Below are 26,774 nucleotides of genomic sequence, written 5' to 3'. Positions count from 1 at the left end.
AAATACCCGGTAACGTTATGCTATGTAAAAGACTGTGACGTAAGATAGAGTTCACATTGACATATTCAGAGTATTCGCCGTTCCTCTTTTACAAGTGTATTTAACTAATCTTTATTTACATGGTAAGTAAACGCTCGGTCGGCCAGTTAGCTAGCTAGCATAGCTAATTAAACACGCCGTTAACGCTCTTAAAGATGACTACTTTAGGTTAGGTTTGCGACTTTGTGCCGCTAATGGCCACGCAAAGTCAGAATAAGTTAACCACGTATAAAGCTATGTCAAAATATGTCACTATTAAAAGGCATCTCACCGTGTTTACGCGGTCAGTAATTCCGTTTCACTTATGGAAAATGAAAAAGGCTCGCCTTCAACTCATGTCAACTGCCAGTTTTCAAATGTGCCACTTCCGTCCGAGTCGTGTGTTGATTGGATGGTTCTTCTTCCTCGTCTTTTGGTTTCATGAGGGGTTGCCACCGTGACTGATAAGGTGCATGCTGCCATCTACTGTACCGTTGTATGTAGTATGAGATAGCACCCCTGGACTACATTACACCATTAGGTAAATTAAAGTAATAATTAAGTGATAGCATTAATTACAAGTTATTACTTTTGAGGGTATGAGGGTAGAATCTGGATCTCCAACACTAATTCCCCCCCTATTGTATTATATTCTGGAGGCCTCTAAGAAACTGTAACATTTGCTTATGGTTTTTTGGGATGCCCTACTCCTACTCCTCTTACTTAGGTCTTTTTCATTTGTTAACTTGGAATCTGCTTTATTCACAGCATGTCTTAATCACACTCTTGGTAGGGTTTTCATTCAAATGGCTCCAGTAGAGAATACTTTACTCTTTTTTTTTTCAAACAACCTATTTTAACCTGAATATTTCCGGTTCTTCCACTTAGACAAATAAAGTCTGCTAAAGCGGTGCTGGAGCAAAGAATAATGCTGGGAGGAAATAGATGCTTTGATGTGACAATACAAATGTACAAAATATATTCCTTTGTTGTTTTGATGTACCTTATCACTTGCATGTGTTGCGATAGTTAGTCCAGATGTGATGATACAGTCATAAACTGTGCATAGATACAAATAAGTATCTTGACTGAGACCCACATTTAAAGGTCAACAATCATAAATGTGTCTATGTGAATTACGAGTATTGGCATACGCTCACAATTTCCGACAGTCCCTGAATGCAGCAGCACCACGCGCTGCACTTCCCTGTTCCTGCTCCTGCTCCTCCCAGCTCAAAGATGGCAGCCATGGGGCAGAGATGAGCGACGACACGAATTTAAGAGTTTTATCATGAAACCACATTGGGTGTGCCGCTGTTACACGCATGGTTTTAACATGACAGCGATATAATTGGTCACCTTCAATGCGACGTGTTACGAAGAGAATCAAAGGATTTAATAATATCATGTTTTCCTGTGGGCTAAGCTAGCAAGCAACGGTTAGCAAATAAATGAACTCGTCTCTTCTGCCATACAAGAAGAAAGAAGCAGCCCAGCATACGGTGTATTGGTATCTCGCAAGGTGAGTATTTGTAAGAAAGCTGATACGTGCAAAGGTCTAACGTGAAGGCACCATTATGTCAGTTTAGCATGGATACTGGTAGAACTTGTATCCAACCTTAACCGTAGCTCGATCTCATGGTGAAAAATGCGTAATTAAGAAAAATATAAATATGTCACTGTAGTAGCATTTATTAGTGTTTAGTATGTTATTTGCGTCTGGTGATACATTTGCATACAACGTTACTAGCTTTGTGTATCCGTTCAACGTTAAGTTAACAACAAGCAGGGAAGCATTTTAGTAAGAGGCTACTCAGGCTAACGCGCTCCATGTTATGAATAATATGACCGGCTGTTGGCACGTTCTTTTCATGTACGCCAACATATTTCTCTTTAAGGGCTGACTCCTGACCAACTTTTCTCAATTTGATGCTAACCTTCACAGTGATTGTTCTATTGGAGACTTGTTGTACTACACAGGAACAAAACAAGTCACGATCATCAATTGCCGCATTTCGACTGCTTGATAAGGAACGGCTCTACTCAACTCGTCTGGCTCTTTTTGGTTTTCTATTAACAAATGTTGGGGAAAGAACCTGGTGACCGGTACTTTTGTGGAACCACCTCAGTCAAAGGTCCAAGCAGCTGAGCTGATACTAGTGGGTGGAGTTAAAACACTGCAGACCAATGATTTGTCAGAGAGAGTCATCACTAGAATTGTCACTTGTGTGACACTGGACCAGGCCCCCACCACAGCGACTTCCTGGTTGATCCAAAAATTGCAGTTCATCCAGTGTCCACTAGGCTTGCATAACAGACCAGTTTCTCATTGACCCCCATGTTAAACAGGCCATTTTCACAGCATAGTTAAACCTATTTAAGGGCTGGTACAAATAAACATTCTAGTCTGTATGTTTAGGTCATATCTCCATGACAACACTGAGGGTGGTGGAATTTTTTTGTACCAGGCTAGATTTTATTTTATTGGAGGTTAAAGTTTACGAATAATTAGGGTCACGGCCTCTTGAGTGACAGCTAGCCTCTGGCCTTCACTTCTCCTCAGAGGCTAGTTGTCAGGATTAGCATGCTTACTCCTTCATCTCGACCTGGACTTTGGTCATTCGTGTGGTGGTGTTTCCATAAGTGACAAGATGGTTTGCTCTTCAATCAAATGTACAAACAGATTGTTTAGGAGCACACTGTGTTAACGTTAGCTCGGTTATGCTAATTAAATAGCCGCACTTGCACCATGACTTGCAATTAAGCCTTCTATTGATGGCTCATACACTAGATGCTAATCTGGAGCAGCTGGAGGATTTGAAAATGACTCTGGGTGAAAAATCTCAACACTGACTCCCACTCACGTTTATCTAGTAACATTTTCTGTTAGCCTAGCTCATGGGCGGTGGTGCTAATGTGACTTATTCAGTAAACTTCAGCCAGATGGATGTAGCTCCCTCCCCCCAATGCCCTTCTTTGGTAAGAGGAAATGAGGCAGAGCCTGTGGATCAAGTTGAGAGAAAGAACCTTCATGGAGAGGCTACGTCAATGCACAGGATACACAATTTGTTTTCCTTGGCTCCCTGGTTTACTTCTATGATTTGTGGCCCACTGAGCATATTCAGTAGTGTTTCTCCAACTGGCTCCTCCCGAAACTTCCTTCTCGTCCATAGACTTTATATTGGGATGACGTCACTGGTTTCTAAATTGCTTTTCTCGGGCTGAGGTAACCTTTACAAATATAAAATGTACATGGATTAAAAATGAATTATAAGAATATCTTTTCTTGTTTGTAGTTCGAGGTGTCCTGTCACTTTTCTTAAGATGCCTTTTTTACAATAGTGGTCCATGGGAAAATTATTTTCGGGCAACAGGGATTTTCATTGAAAGATCGCAAGTGGCCACAGGAAAAAATTGTCTGCAACGTTGAGCAGTGGCATCGAGTTCTTATAATACATCTATGCATAGGGATGGGAATTAGTACGTTTTAACCAATGCTGGTATTGATTCTGATTCGGCCCGATTCTTGATTCCTGATTAATTTTATTTGTGGGGAAAAATAATTGGCCTACGGAGGTTTTCAGCATCAACACAACTGTTTTACTTTCCAAGTCTGAACAGAATGTAGATGAAATAAGAGAATAATATTTTTAAAGCTTTCTTAAAAAGGTAAAAAAATTGCTAAGCCTGTCTGCATGGTGCTAACGGCATTACAACGCCAGACATCGCACCGTTTCTTCCTCTCCAACACGACTTCTCGTAGTTTCTAGCAGTGTAGAAGTATGATGAATATTAGATGTCTGACTCCAATTTTTTATCGGTTCTTGATTCCCATCCTTATCCATGCATGACCCACCCTACTCTGATTGGCTTATACTGATATTCTGGTATGCTTCATACCATGGCGCAAATTCTTACCGGTGTACTCTCTATACCGTTTATACAATACACCCGTATTCCCGACCATGGCTGTGATTGGCTTATCGTCAGTCCCCCCGTGGTGCTCATAGGCTTGTCTTTGTTTTTATCTGAGCAACCACAGTTTCATGTCAATCATTCAGCTTTCTGGAGCAGGCAGATTCTAAGGAATGGACCCAGGCAAAAATCCAAATGTTAATATTTTCTCTTTCCTTTCCTTCCCCACCAGCTCAGTTTCATCATGGCCATCACTCAGTTCCGTCTTTTCAAGATCTGCACATACCTAGCCAGCTTACTTTCTTTCTTTAAAAGATTGATATGCAGGTAAGCACAACTGAACAAAAATGCATACCAGTAGCCCTGAAACATGCCATTCACTCCTCATGAAGATCTTGCTAGTGCAACGCTACTTTTTGACACACACACACACACAAATACAGCAAAAAACTAACCTAATGCCTTTCAAAAAATTGATAGGATATATTGATAAATGTGGTACACATCTAAGCCACAAGTAAATCACTGTTTACTTAAATTAATTTGAAGTACTAGTTCATCATACATCATACAACCACCTACCAGGGTATATTTTGTAAAGTTTCAACACATTTAAATTGGCAAAGTTTAAAACGCTGTCAGTGGATCAATCTCTCTACACTAAAGAGATCTGACTATGGTGTCTGATAACAATGTTCTAACAGTTGCTGCTGTTTCCAGTGTTAAATTATTTTTTTCGTATTTTTTTGTATTCACTGTGCAGGAGTGGAAGAGGCCGCAAGCTCAGTGGTGATCAAATAACTCTCCCGACAACAGTGGATTTTTCATCTGTACCAAAACAGGTCAGTATTGTGTCAATCAGCAGCACCCGCCCTCGGAAGTTCAGAGCCTAGTTTGTGTGCAGTTTGTTTGTCCTGCAGTTAATATTGTGACAATAAAACTTACGCAGTCACAATAAACACAAAACACAATCATTAGACATTACCTCACATTACACAAACAAAACACATAAATAGTGACAACATTACAGCAGACTCAATGAATCCAAAAAACAAGAAAAACAGATGTTACACAACTCTGAATGAATCTATATCTACTATAAGTGATAACAAAAGCCTGTGTAGCCGACTCGCTACAAGGATTTTTAAGGTAATATTCTTCAAGTGATTTTTTAAAAACTATATTGAGTAAGCCTGTGAATGTTTTCATTTGTCCAGGTCATCGTTATCCCCAAAGCGATTTAGTCACAAGCAACTGGACTTGGTTATTTGACGGTCCCAGCCTTGTCAGATGCGTACATGAACTGATGTGAAACGTCTTCCTAGACAAATAACCAAGTCCAGTTGCTTTTGACTGAAATTGCTTCGGGGATAACTATATTGAGTGTTTTGTTGTTTGATATTATTTGGGTGTAATTTCCATTCACACATTACTCTGTATGTGACTGAACTTTGAACGAATTAGGTTTTTGCTTTAGGTAAAATAAAACAACCTCCAACTGCATGCCTCATTGAATAATGATGTGTATTTGTACTAAAGGATCATTTCTTGTATAAAGTAAAAGGTGTTTTAGTTGTTATGACATCCCGTAAAAAAAACATCAGAATGATACACTAATCTACAGTATATTTAACTTTAAACCAGGAGACGCTTTCATGCATTTTACTGACATTTGACCTTAACCCACATGAGAGAGCTACACGTGCAGCTTTATTCTATATCAGTTGTCATTTTTAATATTACTTACTGAAATGCTGGACCAAACATCAGAGCAATAATCCAGAAGTGGAAAAAAACAAAGCCGGAATTACTTGTTTGACTGTAATTTTTGCACACCTTTTCATTCTAGTTACCAGTCTCTGTATGTGTTTATCCCTGGTCAGTCTATTGTCAATAATAACCCCCAACAATTTAGCCTCTTCCCCTTTTCTCTTGTAAGGTTTGAGTTATACAAAGATCAAGCTTTGGTTTGGAACATAAATAATAATTAGTTCCAGCCTACTGTGCCTGGGCTGAAGTTGTCTAAGTTGGGCTAAGCCCCTTCACTTTCTTCAGCAGGAAGCAATGAAGATCCAGGAACTTATATTGTGCGAAAAAGAGGTGTAGTTCACTGAGCACTTTCACACAAAACTAAGTGGCACTATGTCAAACCTACAGCAAACTGACTTTCAGAATTATCTTTTAAATTGACATACATCATGTGTAATTCATGGCACAATTCAAACAAGATGTAAAATATATTGTGTCTCTTGCCATTCACTGCCATACAATTTTTTCTCCAAAATAAGATCCCAATTCCACCTTCAGGCCTCCTTTACGACACAAACCCCTGCTCTTTAACTATACAAATACATATGACATAAAATAGTGTTTTATTTTCTTCACAGCCAGAGATTGAAGAATGGAGCTCTTGGGATGAAGAGGCTCCTACAAGCATTAAGATTGAAGGTGGCAATGGAAACGTTTCCCCTCCACCTGACGAGATGGATGAAGAGCCTGACTACTTCAAAGACATGGCTCCCACCATCAGGAAAACACAGAAGGTATGGTCACAGACAGTGCAGCTGATCCAGTATTACTCAGCAGATGCAAAATTGAAACTGAACACTTTTTTTTTTCAAGTTGGTCACGGCCCTTACATGTTTCTCTGGCATTGTATTGTAGCTTAAAACAGATTAAAGGTATTTCTTTCCTGATTTTAAACTAGCTCTTTATCATGGCAATGTCCGTGTTTCCCTCAGGTTTACAACGCGGATCTTTTGTCTCCTTTCAGGTGGTTGATGAATAGGGTTGCTTTTGTTTTTTTCCGATAACGGTGCCTATAGGGTTCTAATATCGATAAAAATATAAAAACATTTATAAAATAAAAATAAAAAAATGACAGTCAACGACATTAAAGAATGGCTTTTTTATTGAGGCAAATTTAAAGTTGAAATTGATCAATTTTAAGCTTTTTATCGATATGGTGTCAGTTTCTGCTTCTGATACTTGTTTTTTTTTTTGTTAGCCTATTATTGATCTTATTATAATTATTATTATTATTATTATTACTATTATTGATCCAAGGTATGGCAGCTGCTAGCTATATAAAATTCCCCCATTTGTTATTTTAAAGCTTTTATTGTGGAGTGGCAAAATCAGAAAACTTTCCATCAGCAGTAACTTGAAGGAAAAAGTCATCCATTTGAATTAAGCTTTGCATCGTTAGAAACCCAGTAATTTTTTTGAATGGTAATTTTTCCCCTGAGAAGGGAGAGAGCCGTATCTTTGGTTTGTAATCACGAAGTGCCTCAGTACAAGTTTCAGCCTTTCTCTCTGGTTTCCATGTTGCAGATATTGCTGAAGAAAAGGGAGCCTTTGAACTACCTGGTGCCTGATGGCTCAGCAGGTTTCTCCAGCAGACTGGCAGCCTCTCAGGATATGATGACCTTCAGTCCACCTTCAGTAAGTTTTCATACCATCCGAAGGGTCAGGCAGGTTTTCTGTTCCTCATACATCCACCATCTTGTTTGAAAAATGTAGTACCAAGCAGAGTTTCTACTTTAGAGTAGCAGAAATTGAAATGTTGTCCTGGCCATGTATTTTACATAGTTGTTGTGAAAATCATCAAATTACAAAATAAACCCTGAAAGTAAGGACTGGAAAATGGGTTAATTTTTAAAAAGACTCCAGTCTCTTATATGCACCCGCCTCAGGACTGATATCTCCAGTAGTTTATTTTGGGGCTTAAAATACAGTTTTTAACATATTTGCGCAATCGCATTTTGCTTTGCACACACACACACTTCCAGTAAGCTGCAGATGTAGGCTAGCCTATATTACAAGGTTAAATACTATGTTCTGTATAGTTTGTTCAGTAGGCGACACTACAAGTTAGCCTGTGTTGATGCTCCCAGTTTACAACAAACCTAAATGTCCTTGATTCACAGCATTATCAATTATTGTATTCAAGTCTGTATATTTATGTACTGCATGTCGTGTTCGTCTGTATATTCCTGTGTTTCTGTGTGTCTATATGTCTAACCATGTTTGGCCAATGCGTTTGTCTTTTTCTTGTATTAACTTTGGTTGTGTCCGTGTGTGTTTCAATGTGTGTCTAGTTCTGTCACAGTGTGTGGTATGTGATGTCTGTGAGTGACTACTGTATGTGACACTACGTGGACACCTCTTTTTGTGTCCTATTTTTTAGACAGACAATATTTGGGCTTTTATAGGCTCCACGGGCTAGTACTTTTCCATAGGAATACTTGCTTGTAGGGGCAATGCACTATTAATAATAATAATAATAATAATAATATACACTAGTCATCAAAATTAGAGAACAAAGTATTTATTCTTTATTTATATTGAAATACTGTTGTTTTTTATTGTTCATATTTGATAAAATATCAGCTGTGGCTATGCCACTGCCATATCACCATGTTTTCTTAAAATAACCAGGGCACTTCAAAAAAGAACAGTAACCTTCTATAGAATTCAAAAATTAAAAGGAAGTGTAGAGGCCACAGCTTTGAATGACTTCAGCACATCTGCACCCACAGGACATCACTACTTTCTCACACTGCTCTGCTTTGATCTTGGTCCATTCTGACTCAGTCTCTCCCACAGTTCACTAACTGGAGTGGGTTTCTTAGGGCGCACTCACACTGTCCTTCCGCACCGCGACCCGGGCTTTAGGGTACTTGTCCCCCCCTCCCTCTCCCCCCGCGCCCCAGCCCCGTTTGTACTCACACTGCCTGGGCCTCGGCCAATGCTTCTTGATGTCCATATGTCATCACGCCGTAACACGTCACACGCATTGATCGCGTGTGTGTGGCTTTGTTTACAAATCTTTCCACAGACCTCTGAGTTTTTGTGTGTCTTGTCGACTGTTTTTGAATATTTTCATCCGACCAAATCTGCAGTAAACACTCCACCTCCGCATCACACCAACGTGAACCTTTCACCGCCATTGTTGTTGTTGTTAAATGTCCGCGCATGGTCCCTCCTTCTATTTTCTATGTCCGAACAGGCGCACATACTACTACCGCCGTAGGGCTCGTGCTCGTGCTCGTGCTCGTGCTCGTACACGTGCGCGTGCTCGCACATGTGCACCTCTGTCCACACAACATGCTCCTCAGCAAAGGCTAGCGTTTTTATACTTACTGCTGATGAGAGGTTTGGTCACTGCAGAGTGGGCTTTCAGTCCAAAAAGTCTTAAACGATGAGACAATGTGCACAGACAGATCCTTGCCCTGTTCAGAAAGGAACTGGCGAGCAACTCCAGCTGCAGTGTTGAACCGATTCCCTATTGAGTCTTTGCATAATCCTGTCCTCTTAGGCACTTGTTTTATGTGGACGACCGGCCTTTTTGAGAGACATAAATGAATCTGTGTCCTTGTAAAGTTTCAGTATTATTGAAATCACAGACTGTGAACGCCCCACCTCTCTCTGATGGCTGAGAGGGTCATCCCTATGGCCTTCATCTGGACAACCTGCTGTCTCAGGGTTTCAGTCTCCTTAGAGCAGCTGTCATCTTACAAAGTAACCAGGAGAGCTGCAGATAAATAGGGTGTGTCCAACAATTAAATAAATTGTCACCAGGTGCAGATTAACACCAATAACTGGGAGGGATCTGATGTGTTCTCTAATGTGGATCAGTGTTTTTTTTACAAAATAAAGGTGTTTGTTGAAGTGCCTTGGTTATTTAAAAAAACATGATAGTACAGCAGTGGTATAGCCACAGCTGATATTCTATCAAATTCTGAACAATAAAATACTCAATATTTCAGAATAAATCAAGTATTAATAATTTTTCCTCTAATTTTGATCTCCAATGTATGTTGGTTTTTTTTAAACGCTGGTATTCAATCGGTACTTGATATTGGCTGATACACAAATTCAGGTATTGGAATTGGTATTAGGAAGGAAAAAAATGCATCTCTACCCAGTATTGAAAAATTTGGAAAATGGTGCCATATTTCTTTACTTTATGGTAATAGACAGTCATGTACAGATGAAAAAATACTTAAGTGGTTTCCCTAATTAGCAGCGTTCGCTCTGAGTGGCATTGTGCTAGACTTACTGCAGAGGGACAGGACTGTGGTTAAAGTTATAACTATATCTATAGGTAATTGTCTGTTAAGATACTGTCTATCGAAGAGGGAGTCAAAACAATGGTGATCAAATGATCCACAAATGAAAGTGTATTTGCTGCTTTGCCCAGAAATACATTCGAGTGTCTGTGGTTTGTGTCAAAATTCAGATGCAAAATACTTTTTTGGCCTAATTCAGAAAGTACAGCTCTTTATAATTGTAAACTATCCTTTTGTACAGGCTGAACTGGGAGAAATGGACAACTGGCAGGAGGACGCAAATGCTTGGGAAGACGAGTCTAATGCTGCCTGGGAGGCAGAGGAGGTGCTCAGGTAATATTTCAAGACGGCAGAAGTGTGGGGCGGCCAGAGGCACGGTGGTTAGAGCAGTTGCCCAATGTAAAGAGGCTGACATCCCTTTGCTGCATGTCTCCCCCTCTCTCTTACCCTATTTCCTGTCTGTCCCATATAATAAAAGGCTTGAAAACCGCCCAAAAAAAATCTGTAAAAAATTGCCTATTGAGAATGTGTCGCCACGACATCGTGATCATGGTATTTGCTATTTTGGCAGGGACCCGTCAAATGCGCTCTTTGTTTTTTGTTGGCAGAGGCAGAACTCATTCACCTTGCATTCACAATGTTAATGGATTTAGCCTGACAAAAACATTTACATCATCAAGTCAGCCGGTACTGGCTGGTACGGCGTATCACTAAAAGATTTGGAGGGCCACGCCGTACCGGAAAGAAACATACCGTCTCTGAAAAAAATTGCACTTTCAGCATGACAACACACCTGCTAACATCACCAGAAACAGCACATTTTCCACAATATACACTGCATATACTAAGTCATTCTGAACTTACTCTGAATTGTGTCGGAACCTTCAGTGCAGCATTTCACTCGTCAGACAAAGAGCGAGATAGCGCAAGTGGCAGCTGGTTTCCAAAGTGTTTTAGCAGACAGACGTTTGTTGCAAAGTCTGAGACTTTCACACTAGCAGTGGAATAAAAAGTACTTGAATGATAAGAAGTCCTGGTGAATTTCAAGTGTATTTTTTGGTGCGCACGCTATGATGTGTGTATTAGGTGCAAAAAAAGGGGGCAATGAAACTTACTAAGCTTTAGGATGACTTAACTGTAGAGGACATTCACATAAAGCAGTCTGCAAATATACAGTGTTACTATCAGTGTGACGTAATCACTCAGGACTTGAGGTGCTCTTCTGCTCATGGAATGACAGATTTTGTTGAAAGGAAAATGTAAACTAAGCTGAAAATAGGCTTCCTTGCAACCGTACTAATGATGCAAATTTTAGTGTAAGATCACTTTAATTTAATGTCGGTGCGATGTAGATCCATACAATGGCCAGCAGGTGACAGTGTATGCCATGATTACAACATATAAGAGCAAGGAACAAGATCTTGTTTTCCACAATCCCAGCTGGCCTAGCTTCTGTCGAGTGTGCTGTAATGACATTGCTTTCAATCGTTCGTTTGTCTTTTCTTTATTTAACAGACAACAGAAGATGGCTGAGAGAGAAAAGCGGTCCATGGAGCAGCAAAGGAAGAAAATGGAGAAAGAGGTCCAGAGGATGATGAAGAAGGAGCAGAAGATTGCCGTCAAGCTCTCGTAACATTTTAGAAATGCTCAGTTTTGAGCCAAAGGGATGGGAGGGGGCAAAGACACTGAATCAATCGTCACTCTGTCTTTAAAGTCATCAAACCAACCAGGATTACCACCCGACACTACTTATTTGTTATCAAACTGTCCTCCTTCTCCACCCTGTTTCCACCAGCAGCCATTTTAGTCTGTTTTCCAGCTGCAGCAGTGTCAAGTGCATCATTCTTGAGGGCAGATAACTCACCTGGTGCAGTCCCTGTTATAATGGCATAGGCATTTGGGTCTTCAAGGGAGAGCTGTATTACTATGATCCAGCTCATATGAGGTCAAAGGTAAGATCTTGCATTAGAGAGCACCATTAAGATTCTGAGTAAATCTGTCAGGTAGCGTAGGAAAAATTATATTTCCCCCCCAAGGAGCATTTGTAAATAAACAGGTACCTGTACTACCTTTTCTAAACTCAAATCGGGAGTACAATTCCCTTTCTTTGTCTTATTTATAACCTCAAAGGGCGAAGGAGTGTAATGAATTTTAAGTATCACTGTATGCCAGTGACGTTCCTTGGTTTGCTTGATAATTGTGTTTTTATATTTATGTCTTTCATTGTCTGATTTTTTTCTTTCTAATGAATGTTTGTATTTCACATCTCCCTGTGCTCTGCAGCCCTTAGTACACTGGAAATCTGCATTAGGATGAAAGCTGAAGAGTTTCGATATGAGCCTGGATAAGTGACCATAGATTAGAATCTTGCCCAACTATAAATGCTAGCTGTGGGTTCCTATGGTAATCTCATGGCTACTGACCCGTTCTTTCTCCTCCTCTGTCAGATTTTGGTATTGAAGGAAAATGTCCACCGATCACTGCATTACTTTCTTTGAGCGGGTGGAAATAAGGTTGTCATGATACCAGGATATTAAACTTTGATAAAATACCAGTATGTAAAAACAAACGATACTCAATACCTCTTTCAATACCATGGCAAAAATAAGTCTCTTTTTTTTTTAATTAGCCAATCCAGAAAATATCACTGAACACATACCAACACACAATTGTTAGTTCTTAAATCTGATTGTAGATCAGCTTTTTTTTAAGCTTTGAAACTTTCAATACTATCAACCGTGGATATCTCAGTGTTTTGAAACACGTGTTATTGAAAAGTATCAATACTTTGATACTTTTTTTGACAACCTTAGGAGGGAATGTTACTTTGCTCTTCATAAGTTGATACAGACGCTGCATTTATAAAACCTGGATCACCATAACAGCGTAATCTCAGACTGGTTACATGGCTGATAAGAAGATGAAAAAATAAATGATTGCTTTGTTTCTCATCTTAAAATAAAAGGCTGACAGTTGAAGTTGGTAGTTTTGACTGAAAATCCTGTTATGCATCATTAATTGAAATGACCAGTCAGTGTTAAAAGCATTGGTACCAGTGCCAATGGGAAAGGAGTTGTCATGGAAACACTGGAAGGAAGAAAGGCCCTTTTTATAAATTGAAATGTGCAGACATGATATGATACAGTATTTCTGCTCTGTGTGGTTTCTGATGAATGACTTGGAGGGAGGCACATTTCTTTACTGAATACTATAATTGTAAATGAAAAGCTTTGCTAGCTGTGTGATGCTCCCAAAGAAATACTGCGTCAGTGTTATCTATGATTTCTAACACTCAGATGACACCTAAATGATGAATTGATTAATGCATTATCAGGTTTAAAAGTTTGATTGAAAGCAGGTGTTTATTTTAAGGGAATTCGTGCTCTTTTTATTTTTCATTAAAAAAAGCTGCATGTTATGTTTTGTCATTTTGCACATTTTAATTTTCAAGAAAAAAAAAGAGCAGAACCCCTTGTTGATTCTCACTAGGGTCGCAAAGGGGCGGAACATTTCAAGTAAATTTCCTGAAACTTTCCTCAGGAAGTTAAGCTGGGGAATTTTGGAAATTTTTCCAAATTGACATTAACATTAATACAATATATCAAATATACTTACCCCATAGCATAAACAAAACTTGCTTCACTTTATGTAGTCCAAGGACTCAAACATGTGGCCTCAATAGTCCAGGGTTTCATCATCTGTGCATGTAGGGGGCGTGACCTCAATACTGCTGCAGTAAGCACTGTACTATGTGCATGTGATTGAGGAATAGTATAGATGTTCTCAAGTGTACTTGAGTGAAATGAAGTTTTAGTCAAAATTATGCTAAAATATATTCCCCCAACTATATTTAAAATGCCTGTTAAGGGTCCAGGTTTATTCCAGTTTATTCCCATAAATTCCCATTGATGCCCATGGAACGTTTCCAACTCTGAAAATTCCCGGAATTTTGCAACCCCAATTCTCACCCATTTGTTTTCTCTTTTATGTGTAAGACGTCATGTTGAAATGTCATGATTGAGTGCGAAGGAGGTCCAGAAACTCAATCAATCCAGAAGGTTTGGCAGGTTGTATACCTGCTTTATCAGTCCCACACAGGTTTTTAATAAAAATGAGTTGATTCTTACCTCCAGAGGTGGATAACTTTGGTCATGAGTCTGCTGCCTTATGTGCAATTTGGGGAACAGGCACGAAGCAAGCTCTGGTCCTTTTCTTGTTAACTACGGCCTTCAGGTCTTGACAGGCTGATGTGTGTGCTTTCTTTACAAATAAAATAAATCACCATGATGACAAATGGTTAAATTTAATGGAAAACTACAGAAAAAAACAGATACAGGAAAACTAAAACCGTTCAAACCTACTATCGCCTATGATCGTACAGTGGACAGCGAAGGCGGCTCCCTTCTACGTAATGGGATGAGGTTAATGTATGATGTTGAAAAACGGTTTGTAGAAGCAATGCTCAAAACGGCCACTTTCACCCCTGATTTCTGCCCATGTGTTTTGTAAAACATTAAAAATACTTAACTTTTCAAATGGTCATCTAAGAGAAAGGTTAAATGTAAATTTAGTAAAAAAAAAATTAACCTGCAAGTTGCACTTTAAGTCTTGTGGTAGGAGTACCACTACAGATACATTACATGTTACATGATTATGGGTACAACATATAAGATTGGGCTTTTTATTAGCCTTGCTAGTTAAAGGATGTCAATCAGCCACCACTTTGATCCAGACTAAAATATCTTAAAAACTATTTGGATGGGATGCCATGACATTTGGTACTCAAACACATTATGCTGATATTAGCATTCAGTTTGAAACACAGCTGTACCAAAGTACAGCCTCAACAGCTGCAACCATAGACTGCAGTCTTTGTCATTATGTCACTCTAAGATGACCTTTAAACCTGGATTGTCTGACCGTTGTCACCACTCATCTGACCCCCATCATAATGGTGTCACTCCCATTCCAGGGGACACTGCCTGCCTGCCAAAACAGACTGACCCACTTTTAAAAAAGGGAAAAAGCATGACATCAGTCTTCAGAAAGGGAACAAGCTAAACAGGTGAAGAACTGTCCTGAAAGGCTTGAGAACTATACAGGATAAAGCCTACTGATTACACAAGACTGGTGTTTTCTTAGCTGGTTTGATTTACAGCCACTGCTCCCCATTCATTTTAATCCAGCATCCACAGAGCAGTGTGGGGATTACAGCATCTGGTGACTCACTATTCCGATGCCTTAAGAACTGAGGTCATGCTTATGCAATTTAAGATAGGTCGCCATATGGTGGTGGAAAATGGAAATGGAGTAATCATGGCAAAGATGCCAAGTGTCAGTTCATTTAGACTTAATCAGCTTTCTCTTTCATTGAATATGGGTAGATGTTATGTAATGACTAAAGAAAACATCAGTAGTACATGCGGGCAAATGTTTGCTCTGGCACTGACCCCGTTTTTGCAAGTATAAGGGCACGGATGACATTTAACAGCTTCCGGGAGAGCTCAGTAAAGTGGATGTAATGCACTTCGCGTCGTCAGCGCCACAACCCAAGAGACATCTGCAAATAGTTGCTGAGAAAGCTTTTACGTAAGATGAGCTGTCATGAGGACAGTGGTTGGTTGCACTTGGCTTCAGACTCAATATTTTCCCCTTTTTATTAATGTATGTGAACATCCTGTGCAAACGAAGAAACTTGGGCTACCCCAGTCCTCGCTTTGGTTTTTACATAACCGTTACACAAGTCAAACTTTTGACTTGCTTACAAAGTCACACTACAAAAGCCACAACACAATGTCATAACGTATCATGCTTTAATAACAAAAGATAGGACATTTGATGTAAACCACAAGTATTGCACATAGCTCAGGCACATTACAAGTGTCAATTGCTTTGAAGCATCAACTTATTTCTATGAACAATACAAGGGCTGTACTGAATAAAGCTCTACTCCAGGTGGGGAAAAAAATAAAATAAAAATACACTTCTCACAAAACAACAGTGAACTCACATTAAAGCTTTGGCTGAGGGTTTCTTTATGAACAATAACTCAAAACAGTTTCAAACCCATCAAATGGAAACTAACATTTAATCTTTCACCTCCTAGAAATCTCATCCATAACAAAGAACCTTAGGACAACTACTGTATACCACAGGACGATAATACATAACCATCTACCCTGATGATCATCTTATACATGTAAATGATAAAATAAATAAATAAATAACCCCTTTTATAAATAATCCCTTTCATGTCACCATTTTACTTCAACTCATGGTAACTGTACAGTGCAAAGTAACAGTGTTGAAACCAAAATAACTGCATTGATATCAAGTGTTCAACAAAAACGTAACAAATCTCACAAATACTTTTGAAAAGATGCTTAAGTGCTTTTAGTTTTATGTTAGGCGTGTGCATGCGAAGTGGAAGCCTTTACGCATCCGGTCTGTGAGCGACATGACGAAGAGAGTGCAATCCCATGATGCAACATCCCCTGATAAGAGCAGCAATGTTGTATACTGGAGCGCTTCCGTCCACACCATGCCGCGAGTACAGCCAAGCCACCGTGGGTAGCACAGGGGCAGCCACTGCGACCAGATCCACCAGGAAGCTGTTGCTCCAGTAACGCTTGCCGACCACATCCAATCCTGTTGACAGACAAGGTTCCTCCTCACCGACGCTAAAATCCAGTTCTTCCATAAACCGCCGGCTATCTGCAGTTTCTGAGCAGCACATGCCGGAATCGGTGGAGATGTCGGGGCTCTCTGGGGGAGGCGTTGGGTCGGGAAGATTGGCAATGGTTGAAGGGGAGGTGGGTAGGTTTTGGAGACCCAGAAGACTGCTGGAGGCTGGCAGAGTTGTGTCCCCCGCTGTTGCCTCCTGGAACTTGAGTAGCTGCAGAAGCAGAGCCTGCAGGTCTGGAGACATGGGTGTTATGTCAGTCTGGACTTCTTTATCTTCTGCATTCTGTTGGGGAAGTGTGCTCGAGGTGATGGTGATGGTGGTGGAAGCTACGTTTGCCGGAGCTGGTGGGGTTGCAGTAGATTCATTAATCAACCGTCCCTCTTCTGACAGTGCCGACACCCCTGGCCCAGACTCTGTCCCTGCACACAGGCTGCCGCTGGAGTCCTGAATAAAATCCACTGCAGTGGACATGAAGACCTGCTCCAAAATGTCCGCTCTGTTGGCCATCTCATCGTTTACCAGCAGCCCGCTGTCTGCCATCGCCTCCGCCCCAAGCTCCATCCCGCCCTCTTCCTCCCCCACCATCTTCTTCCCACTATTACTGGGGCTGTCACAGAGGAAGTCTAAGGTGCTTTCGTCTTGGAGGTTGGCACCGCTCTGGGCGAGCTCCATGCTTTGCAGAAGGGACTCCAACTTCCTGTTTTGGATGTTGATGTCAATGAAATACTTCTGTATTCCTTTATCCTTCTCCATCAGGCTGCTCTTCATTGTTTCCACCACCTGACGCAGCTGCTTGATCTCTTTGCGAGCCTCTTTGAGGGACAGCTGAGCCTCCACCCTGTGACATTCCTCTTCAATCCAGTCTTCCCTCATTCTGCTGAGCTGGGCCTTAAGCTCCTCAACCTCTGTCGCTCTAATAAGAGGGAAGAAAAGGTTACTTCAATTTTTTTTGACATTTTGGAAATGGGCTCATTTCCTTTCTTGCAGAAGAGTTAGATGATACCACTCATTTATGGGCCCATGCTAAATATGAAGCTATAGCCAGCCGTCAATTACCTTAGCATGATAATGTAAGCAGCAGGGAATGAGTGATGCTGCTTGGCTGCATTTAGTGCAAGGATACTGAGTGGTTTTGACAAAAATGTGTCAGTGATATGAAGCAGTTTAATTCACAACTGGTTTTGTTGTTAGCCAGCTAGTCACAATAGCGCCAAAGGAGATTGTTACAACCCACACAAAATCCGGTCCAACTGTACCTCCAATTCTAATGTTATTTGTTAAGTCTGTGCAAGTTTTAAAATGTGCCAGTTTCATAACTTTGGACAGAGCCACGCTAAAACTATCCCCATTTCCAGTTTTATACTAAGCTAACTTGCGGTAGCTTTCTATTAAACTGATACTGTATCAGTCTTCTCACCTAACTTGTCGAGCAAGCAAATACTTGCATAATATAATGTCAATTTGGCAAACTATTTGTAACTAACCAATCCTATAACTAAAAAAATAAAGTAGAGCAGATTAATCATATGGTTTGAATCAGAAGTTGTCTGTGTACAGCGCATATTTCTTGCAAGCCTATATTTTGAGTAGCCCCATGCTATTTTTTTCAGTATGTGGGCTTTATGTCACAACCATGGCCATTCCCTGATACAACCACTATTAGCATTCCTTAAAACCATAAAAAGCTTCAGAGGCAAGTCACAGGAGCTTCTGTGCTGCTCAATCTGAACTAACATGTCACCTGTCACGGACTGTGTTCTCTGACTCCATCAGCTTGGTCTTCAAATGTCTGATGGCTACTTCCTTCTGCTGTAGAGGGGTGAGGTACTGCTCAGGGTTAGGTGGTCTGATGCCATGGTTGTCTCCACAGGAGTGGTAGCGGCCTAGGCTCGCTCTTCTGTTGGTTAGAGAGACAATTATATTGGTTAAAAAGGCCCAGTTTACCCCTTTTGAACCAACATTATCCATCAGTTCCCAACTAGACACTTAGGAACAGCAGAAAACAAACCAATTTGATGCTTAAACAGAAAATCACTCCCTGCTGATGGTAATTTGTCTGGCTGAGAGTGCTGTCGGGGCAGATGCTCTCTGAAGCCTGGAATTACTGTCTGACACAGGATTACTGGTATGTAGACTACAGGCAAAAAACAACCAAAATGCTAGTTCATCCTAATACAAGCAGAGTCGGCAAGAAGAAATCACCTCACTAGAAAAAAACAAAAACAAAACACTGGACAATATGCAGAGCAGCATACACCCCTCTCTTCCACTAGCACAATATCCTAGCAACCTGGGATACTTGAAGCTTTGATTCAAGCGCTCTGCTTCTGTGCCAGAAATAGAAACAGCCTAGGAGAAGGTAGCATGCCAGAGGAAAACATATCACATGACTCTTAGGAAAGCTGACAGCAAGATGTCCTAAAGTAACACAAGTAGAGGGTTATAATGCATTTATGGAAGCTGTAAACATGAGATAAAGAGTGCAGATTCTGCTACTGCACAAAAACTCAAGTGGCTGTGGGTTAAAGATTTGTCATTTATACTGCTGAGAGAGGAATTTTAGGTTAGGCTGGGCTGCCAACAAACATAAAGCCTAAGAAGTAAACCCTCCAAGTATTACAGAGCCTGGAGCACCATGTCGGAAATTCATGGTGGTCCCAAACACTTTTGAGCTCCAGGTTATTCAGTTCACTAATCAATTCTGTCATTCTGAAATATTTATGACCCTGTTCTCTCCTGCAAACCAAGGTGTGTTCACTCTAATCCTGTCCTGCGTCCTATATTCAGACACTTGCTATATTAAATCCTCAATCCCGACCACAGCCAAATCATGACCAATATAATCCCAGACGGCTGTAAGAGGAAATGATAAAACAGTCCGAGCTTAATCCAGCCACCCACTGACTCATCGGTAAGCTGCATGTGAGCTGGAGCAAAGCCCAAATCTCTCCAGTCTCCAAAATCTACTCATTTCTCCCTGAAACAGGGAAGGTTGAATTCATAATGAATCAAGTGGAGAAGTGTGGAAAGATTAGACATGAGGTCACAACGGACCAACACCTTTGTCTCCCTCGACTTTAAACTCCACCATCTTTGATCTGTGATTATCAATAATGCATGACGTGAAAGCCATGTCTAGTACCTGGAGGTGGGGCTGGAGTTGCAGCTGCTGCTGTTGGTTGAAGAGGCAGCTCTGGGAGGAGTCCTGTAGGGAGCGTAGAGCTCTGCATCACGATTGGCTGTAGGGCTCCCGGCTGGTTTGAACACTGGGAGCGGTCTGATGTGGGATCCGCGGCTTCATAAAAGAAAGCGTTGGAATTAAAGTGAAATTCCGGCGTAAAACCCAGCGTCGTTTTGTTTTTAGACAATTTTTTTCATGTATTAACTACCAACAGAAAATTCACGGTGAGTCGCTAATAGCTGAATGCAGCTAAAACGCTGCTCATCTTGGGGCATCACAGTGAGCACATTAAAACAGCTTTTTTAACCACCAATACTGGTCAAGATAACACCAAACCTCTGCAGTAGCATGATAAAGAGTCCCTACACATAAAACGAAGCAACAACAACAACAACGTTAGTGAACCCGGAGTTTATTAAAAGAGTGTTTTGAAAGACTTACCTACTGGCTTTGGTACCATCTCCTCTCACAGTAAAGTCCATTCAAGTTGCAATCCAAAAAGAAGGGGCCCATTGGTGCTTTGGTTAATGTGTAAGGACTCTATGCTGCTGCAGAGGTTTGGTGTTATTTGGAGCAGTATTTGTGGTTATAAAAGCAGTTTTAATGCGTTCACTGGCTGCCCCGAGCTATCTGTGTTAGCAGATTTCGGCTTTTATTGACTGTCCGGTATTTCTCCCTTAATAGTTGTTACACAAAAAAAATTGTCTCGATGGCTTATTTGAGGAGTGTATTTGCCGAAAAGACCCTGGGATGATTTTATGCCGGAATTTCACTTTAATTCCAGGAAAATTGTACAAACAGAACGTTTAATGCATGATGAACATTCCCATTTTACTTAAGCTAGAACTGCCTTAGTACAAGTATTAGTGAGGGACCCCAGCAGACCATACTGATAATATAAAAAAATACATGAACCTCATACCTGCGTGAAGGAGCCCTCTTTCCGGCTGATATGGAGGCGAGGCCCTCCCTGGTCTTCAGGCTGCCTGTGCTGCTGGAGGAGCTGAAGTCGGCCTCACTACCTGCAGGGACCAACATCAGTTTCAGCATCCCAGCAGACTTAAAACAGGACTATACAATTTTGAAAAGGTGATATGGGCCATTCCACCGAATCGGTGCCTCTTCAGGACATTTCATGCCTTGCATTGATATTTGCCAGAGGGGTAGTTAATGGTTCAGCTCTGTCCTGATTTAAATTTGAAGAAACAGCACATAAAACCTTAATGATGTCTACCTAGAACACTGAAAAACAGGATTTTAGCCCATCCCCACCCTCTAACACTAGCTACACTTCACCATGAAATATAATGATTAGAATCATTCAGAAATCATTTTCTTGTATTATAGTGTGACTATTTCCAAGTTGGACATACAATTCATAATGTTTGTTAAAATACACATTTTAGTGGTGTCCCCAGGTTTTTACTCAGCCCTGTTACCCTGACATAGTCCCTGCTCTTAAACTTTGGGACATTTCACAAGTTACATAATCAGTTAGCAATTTGAGTTCTTCAATCTTTTTTCTATATTTTTAGTCATACTGTAAGTATAACTGAGGTGGTCAATATCAACTTTAAGTCCTGTTACCTAAATTATTTCTTTAGATGTTTTCTTTATTTAAGATAGTTTTGGTAAACCAGGTGCTAAGAGTTCTCATGCGATTAGCATTGATGCCATGTGGCTACATTTCATGTATTTTTTTTTAATTCTATGCTAAAAACTCAGTTACTTACAGTTCTGTTTCAGTGTTTCAGTCATTTAGAAACTAATGTCAAAAAACATAACACCCTTGCTCCCTGCTGTGGCCTCACTTTGTCTAATATGACCGAGTGGTGGCTAATAAGCAAACATTAGCAAACTTGAGATAGAGTCATTTTGTTGACTTTAAAATATCTTTCTTCCTCTGCTAATCCAACACCCTATTTAAACATGTCACAGCTAAACATTTCACTAGTTTACACCAATAGTAGGCCAAAACACATTGCATCTCACCAAGAAACATGTTTGCCGTGTCTGTTTTAGCCTCTCCTTTAATAAGCACCAACACATAGGTCTCTTAGGATCAAGTGTAGAATAAAACACCACTTTACATTTTCCATCAAATCTCCCTGATGGAGGGACTAACTGTAGCCTGAAACATAATCTCAAAAGCTTTTGGATGGGCTACTCCCCATAATCTATATGCTTTGAGAGACTAATGCAAGTTTGAAGAGGGGAACATCTTCATATGATCAGAAGTGCCATTAACAGAATTAACCAATTACATCCTGTAATAAGTAAACGATCTGCTAAAATGTCACAAGACAGATACAAAGCACAATACTGAAGCAAAGAACATCTCAACCTCATTGTTTGATGGATAAAAACAAATATTATGTTGAAATGATTAAAGATGAAAGCCATACCAGAGTAGCATCTTTTCCCATCAAACAAAACCATATTACCATGTCCAGTGAGGAATGTGTCAAGAAAAAACTCAAAACTAAGTGATACTCCACCACCTTGTGAATCAACTGATGGTCTGTGCACACGCAATCAATATAAAACCTCCTGCTAATCAGTCTAATTGGCTAAGCTCCCGAACATTTTCCTCAACCAATCAGGTTTCTTTCTCCGTTTGACTCATGATCAAGCAGTTTTTTTCTTCCCTCAGATTAAAAGTGGGGAGATTTCAGGACAGAGGCTTGCGTGCACTCTTTCTAGAAGAGAGCACAGATGCAATTCACTCCAGTTATTATTCTCCTTTTAGGCAAGAAGCTGCTTCCCCACCAGTGTTTGTTCAAGTCAACATACCAGGGAATCTGCTAGCTGCTGACGTGACAAATGCATACTTATTGTACTTTGATCTTTAGGGAACCTCTGGCATGCAGGTATAAACATATTCAGTGTGTAAGTCTGTGCAAAAAAAAAAAAGCTCAATCAGCACAAATTATTTTCATAAATAAGATTTTGTTGTTGATCCTTATTCTTTTTTTTTCTGAAAAACAAACAACTTTTCATGTTTTGATCTCCATCTGTGTATTCGTCTTTACCTCTGGCTTTCATGGCTGTCCTCAGCTCCCTCTTGTGCCTCGGGGCGCTCCGTGGTTCACCGCTCCACTCCGCCATCACCCTCACCCTCTTCACTTTGGTCTTGCGCTCGGGGAGTATGGGCGAGCTGTGGGCACTCTGCTCTGAGCCTGACGGGGTTTTGGAGGGGGACACAGACTGACTAGTGGGGCAGCCGGTGTCATCTATTGTAGACAGGCACACAGACAGTAATATCCAAGAACAGGGAGCGCAGGGCAGGCAGCGAACACACTTGCTCATTCAGAGCTCAAGGTTCAGCCTGTTATCTGACAGATAGCGTGACAGCTTTCACAACTCACTTTCAGATAGCAGGAGTCGTCAAGTGCTTGTTGTGTGGTGGTTTACACAGCACACCTACACACACTTAGTGTACACACAGGCATTTTTGGTAATCCTTTTGTTTCATTTGCTCTGTTTATTAAGGAGGCCAATTTAGGGGAACATAAACTAAACATAAGTGATTTTTTGGTTTGGTTATATAATGCAGCATGCTGAACTAAAAAATAAGGTAAAATATCACCTGAATAGTTACGGCTTTCATCCAGTGGAGGAAAGTAACTAACTTACTATATTTACTCAATTAGCTACAGTTATGAGGTACATCAATTAAGGATTAAGGATTAAGGATTAAGGACTTTTTAAATACAATTTGCACATGTACTGTCTCTGAGCACTGATCTGCTTTTTTATTTTTAATGCTGCTATCATGTTAAGTTGTGTGTCATGTTTAGTTTGGTGTTGTTTGGGTTTTAAATGTGAAACTTGTGTGTTTATGCTGCTGTCTTGGCCAGGACTCCCTTGGAATAGAGATTGTAACTCTCAATGGGAATATTCCTGGTTAAATAAAGGATAATGAATGAATGAAAAAAATCATCATTTCCATTGTCTTGCTACTTTATACTTACATTAAGCTGATTGCATGCGTTACTTTGGCTGGAATATCATTAGCTTTGCACATATTTGGTCATAAACCAAAGTGTTGGATAAAACGAAACTGTGACCTGAACATGGTCCTAATCCAATAGTTGTTGAGCTATTGAATTAAAATGGAAGAAGTCTCTGTACGTATGGCTACCCTTCGATTTTCTCAACAACTGTTCATCCAATCAACTTAAGAACTTTTTTCTCATAGTGAAAACACTGTAAAAATATTGAATCTTATCAATTAAATCAAGGGCAAAAATCTAAATCTGCCATTGCAGATTTTTATGAAGTTTTCGAGAACAAAGTAGTGATCCCTTATTCTGTCTGCTTTCAAAATTCTCACACTTGTTTCTAAAAAGTTCATGAAACAAGTGTCTTTATGACAGAAACATCTGATTAGACTGTCAGGTTTTTTAACTTATTTTTGGAACTAAGCTCAATCCGATCATAACAGCTAAAATCAGCTCCATCTCCAACATTTTTTTACATAAATGATAAAATGTTATATGTTAAAATCTATTCTGCATCATCAGTACTTTTAATGATTTTTTTAATGCTTGACTTTTACTTGTAATGGAGTATTTTCACACTTTTCTGAATACCTCTGCCACCACTGCTTTCATCACCCGTACAGTAAGGATTTAACCAACCAAAGCAACCAATGCAATACAATCTTGCACCTACAGACTGTAAATGAAGCTGTAAATGTATCTGAGGCTACATTTGAGGTTATTTTCAGCTATAAACTCAGCTGTCCTCAGACTGGAGCTGAAGGTCTTACCAGAACAAAAACTGTTGGTGCTGATGGTCCTTTTGGAGTGGTCTGAGCTGCCGTCACACTCCTTCCCCTCCTCCTCTGAAAAAGGTGAATCAGACATAGGGGAACCTTTGTCCTTTGGTGGGAAGGGATGGAGGACCAAACGTGGGATGCGGCTGCGGGGGCTTCCTTTCTCTGGTGACTTCTTTTCCTGTTCAAAGCAACATCTGTCAGAGCCGTAGGGATGTAGCCACTTAGCTTTACTCAGTCTACCTTCTTTTTGAGGATGACAATATTTTCAAATTCATTAAAAATTGAAGATGAAGATGATTGAGATGATAACTGTAAGGCCGCATTTTACCCATCTCTTTCTTTACTTACATTGCTTAAAAAAGATACTTATATTTGGGACAGATGCATTCAACATATCTACGTATCAGCAGTGACCAGAAGCAACGATAAGACTCACCTCATATTCTTGGAACGGTCCCATTGTGCTTCACGCTGCGTTTTCCTCTGTGAGATGAAAAGGAGGAGAAAATCAGGTACGTTATGTTTTCTGTGGCCTGTGTATGTGGCAGCGTTTTGACTTGGCACTCCAGCCCTTAACTAACAAGAGCCCTCTGTTACGCCACTAAATCCCACCCACCACTACACACACACACACACACACACACACACACACACACACACACGCACAGACACACACACACACACACACACACACACACACACACACACACACACACACACACACACACACATTCAATTCAATTTTATTTATAGTGTCGAATCATAACAAAAGTTATCTCAGGACACTTTACAGAGTAGGTAAAGACCACACTCAATGACTAATTTATGACCTGTGCAACAAATTCTAGACGGTGACCCTAAAAATAAACAGAAAATCAGATTTTGTAAAATTCACTCAAACGAAGGCAAACAATTTAACAGCAAAAACAATTAAAAAGGTGTAAAACTATGAGCTAACAAGACTAAGTTTATGGCTGTGCTAATGCCTTAAGCACATTAGCTAACAGGCTAAACTATGCACAATCTTAGTTTAGTGTGTTAGCATGCTAACATTTGCAAATCAGCAAGTACAGATGAAGCTGGAATATCATTAGCTTTGCACATATTTGATCATAAAGCAATAGATTTAGAGCAATTGAGAAAGAAATAGAAAAGAAAAGAAACTTAAATAGTGCATTCTATCACTCTTCCTCAGCCAGCTAGGGCACAGCTACAGTGGTTCTGAAAGCCGATCAATCCAACTGGAGCCCATCTAACCGCTTCACAAATTCAACAAAGCCATCTGAATACGTGAAAACCCCATCCATTTACAGTAAACCTTATCTTTTCTAGTTTGAGATTACACATGATGGGACCATGAATTTCTGTACAAATGTTCTTGGCAATAAATCTGGTAGTTGTCGAAATCCTTTAGTCTGAACTAAAATGGTGAACCGACATTTCCAGAGGGCCATGCTACTGTGGCTATTTGCTTTAGTCTTATTTCTTTATAGTGGTATAAAAAATAAGACTAAAGCAAATCTACGAAATGAATAAATCTTAAATACCTGTTGAATCATCTGCGTGTGGTTTCAAAAGAGTAGAGAATTCAGACTAAACAGATACAGCTAAAAAGAAGAAAGATTGGTATTACTCTTTTCATATTCATCCTGGATTAAGATGATCGGATGAACCACAGTAATATTTCATCTGTCCAACTTCAGTATATCACTTACTCAGCAAACATTCTGTGCCAAAACTGTGAGCTGCCTGCCAAAAGCTACAAAGGGCTTCTAATAGGTGATGGAGTCATATTATATCCTCTTAATAAAGTTGACTAATAGAGACCAAAGTAGACCTCTTGTAAAGACTTTTCGTTCTTTACATGTACATCTAAACAAGGAACAGACATATTTTATTAATGCTTTAAAGCTAAATAATGCAGGTTTTCTCTCACGCTTGAATATGCTTGAATAAACTTTATACAATCACTTCACTTCCTCTCGCCTGTTGGTTTCTTCTCAACATCGCAGCCTCAGGAGGTCAGTTACGTAAGTGCATACGTGTTTTTTTCTTTTTTTGCATTGGGAATGATGTAATTGACCCCAAGGCCTGTGTACTGCTGTCACATCAGTGAAT

At 40.1% G+C, this 26,774-nt stretch overlaps 2 protein-coding genes across 2 annotated transcripts; one reads left to right on the top strand and one right to left on the bottom strand.

Annotated features, from left to right (window-relative positions):
• Window positions 1-1,259: 1,259 nt before the first annotated feature.
• Window positions 1,260-13,425, top strand: ebag9 (estrogen receptor binding site associated antigen 9). The gene is made up of 7 exons (XM_083918845.1): window positions 1,260-1,540; window positions 4,166-4,260; window positions 4,697-4,775; window positions 6,321-6,476; window positions 7,267-7,377; window positions 10,249-10,340; window positions 11,523-13,425. The coding sequence occupies exons 2-7, from the start codon at window positions 4,178-4,180 to the stop codon at window positions 11,638-11,640; spliced, it is 639 nt and encodes a 212-aa protein (XP_083774971.1). The 5' UTR covers window positions 1,260-1,540; window positions 4,166-4,177; the 3' UTR covers window positions 11,641-13,425.
• A 3,015-nt stretch (window positions 13,426-16,440) lies between these two features.
• sybu (syntabulin (syntaxin-interacting)) lies at window positions 16,441-25,116 on the bottom strand (the record flags this gene model as incomplete). The annotated part of the gene is made up of 7 exons (XM_083919102.1): window positions 16,441-17,605; window positions 18,434-18,589; window positions 19,835-19,987; window positions 20,796-20,895; window positions 22,906-23,106; window positions 24,648-24,834; window positions 25,093-25,116. The coding sequence occupies 7 exons, from the start codon at window positions 25,114-25,116 to the stop codon at window positions 16,441-16,443; spliced, it is 1,986 nt and encodes a 661-aa protein (XP_083775228.1).
• Window positions 25,117-26,774: the final 1,658 nt, after the last annotated feature.

Source organism: Echiichthys vipera, assembly GCF_963691815.1.
Source record: "Echiichthys vipera genome assembly, chromosome: 8".
Classification (NCBI taxonomy): Eukaryota; Metazoa; Chordata; class Actinopteri; order Perciformes; family Trachinidae; genus Echiichthys; species Echiichthys vipera.
This window is presented reverse-complemented; position numbering and strand designations above follow the sequence as displayed.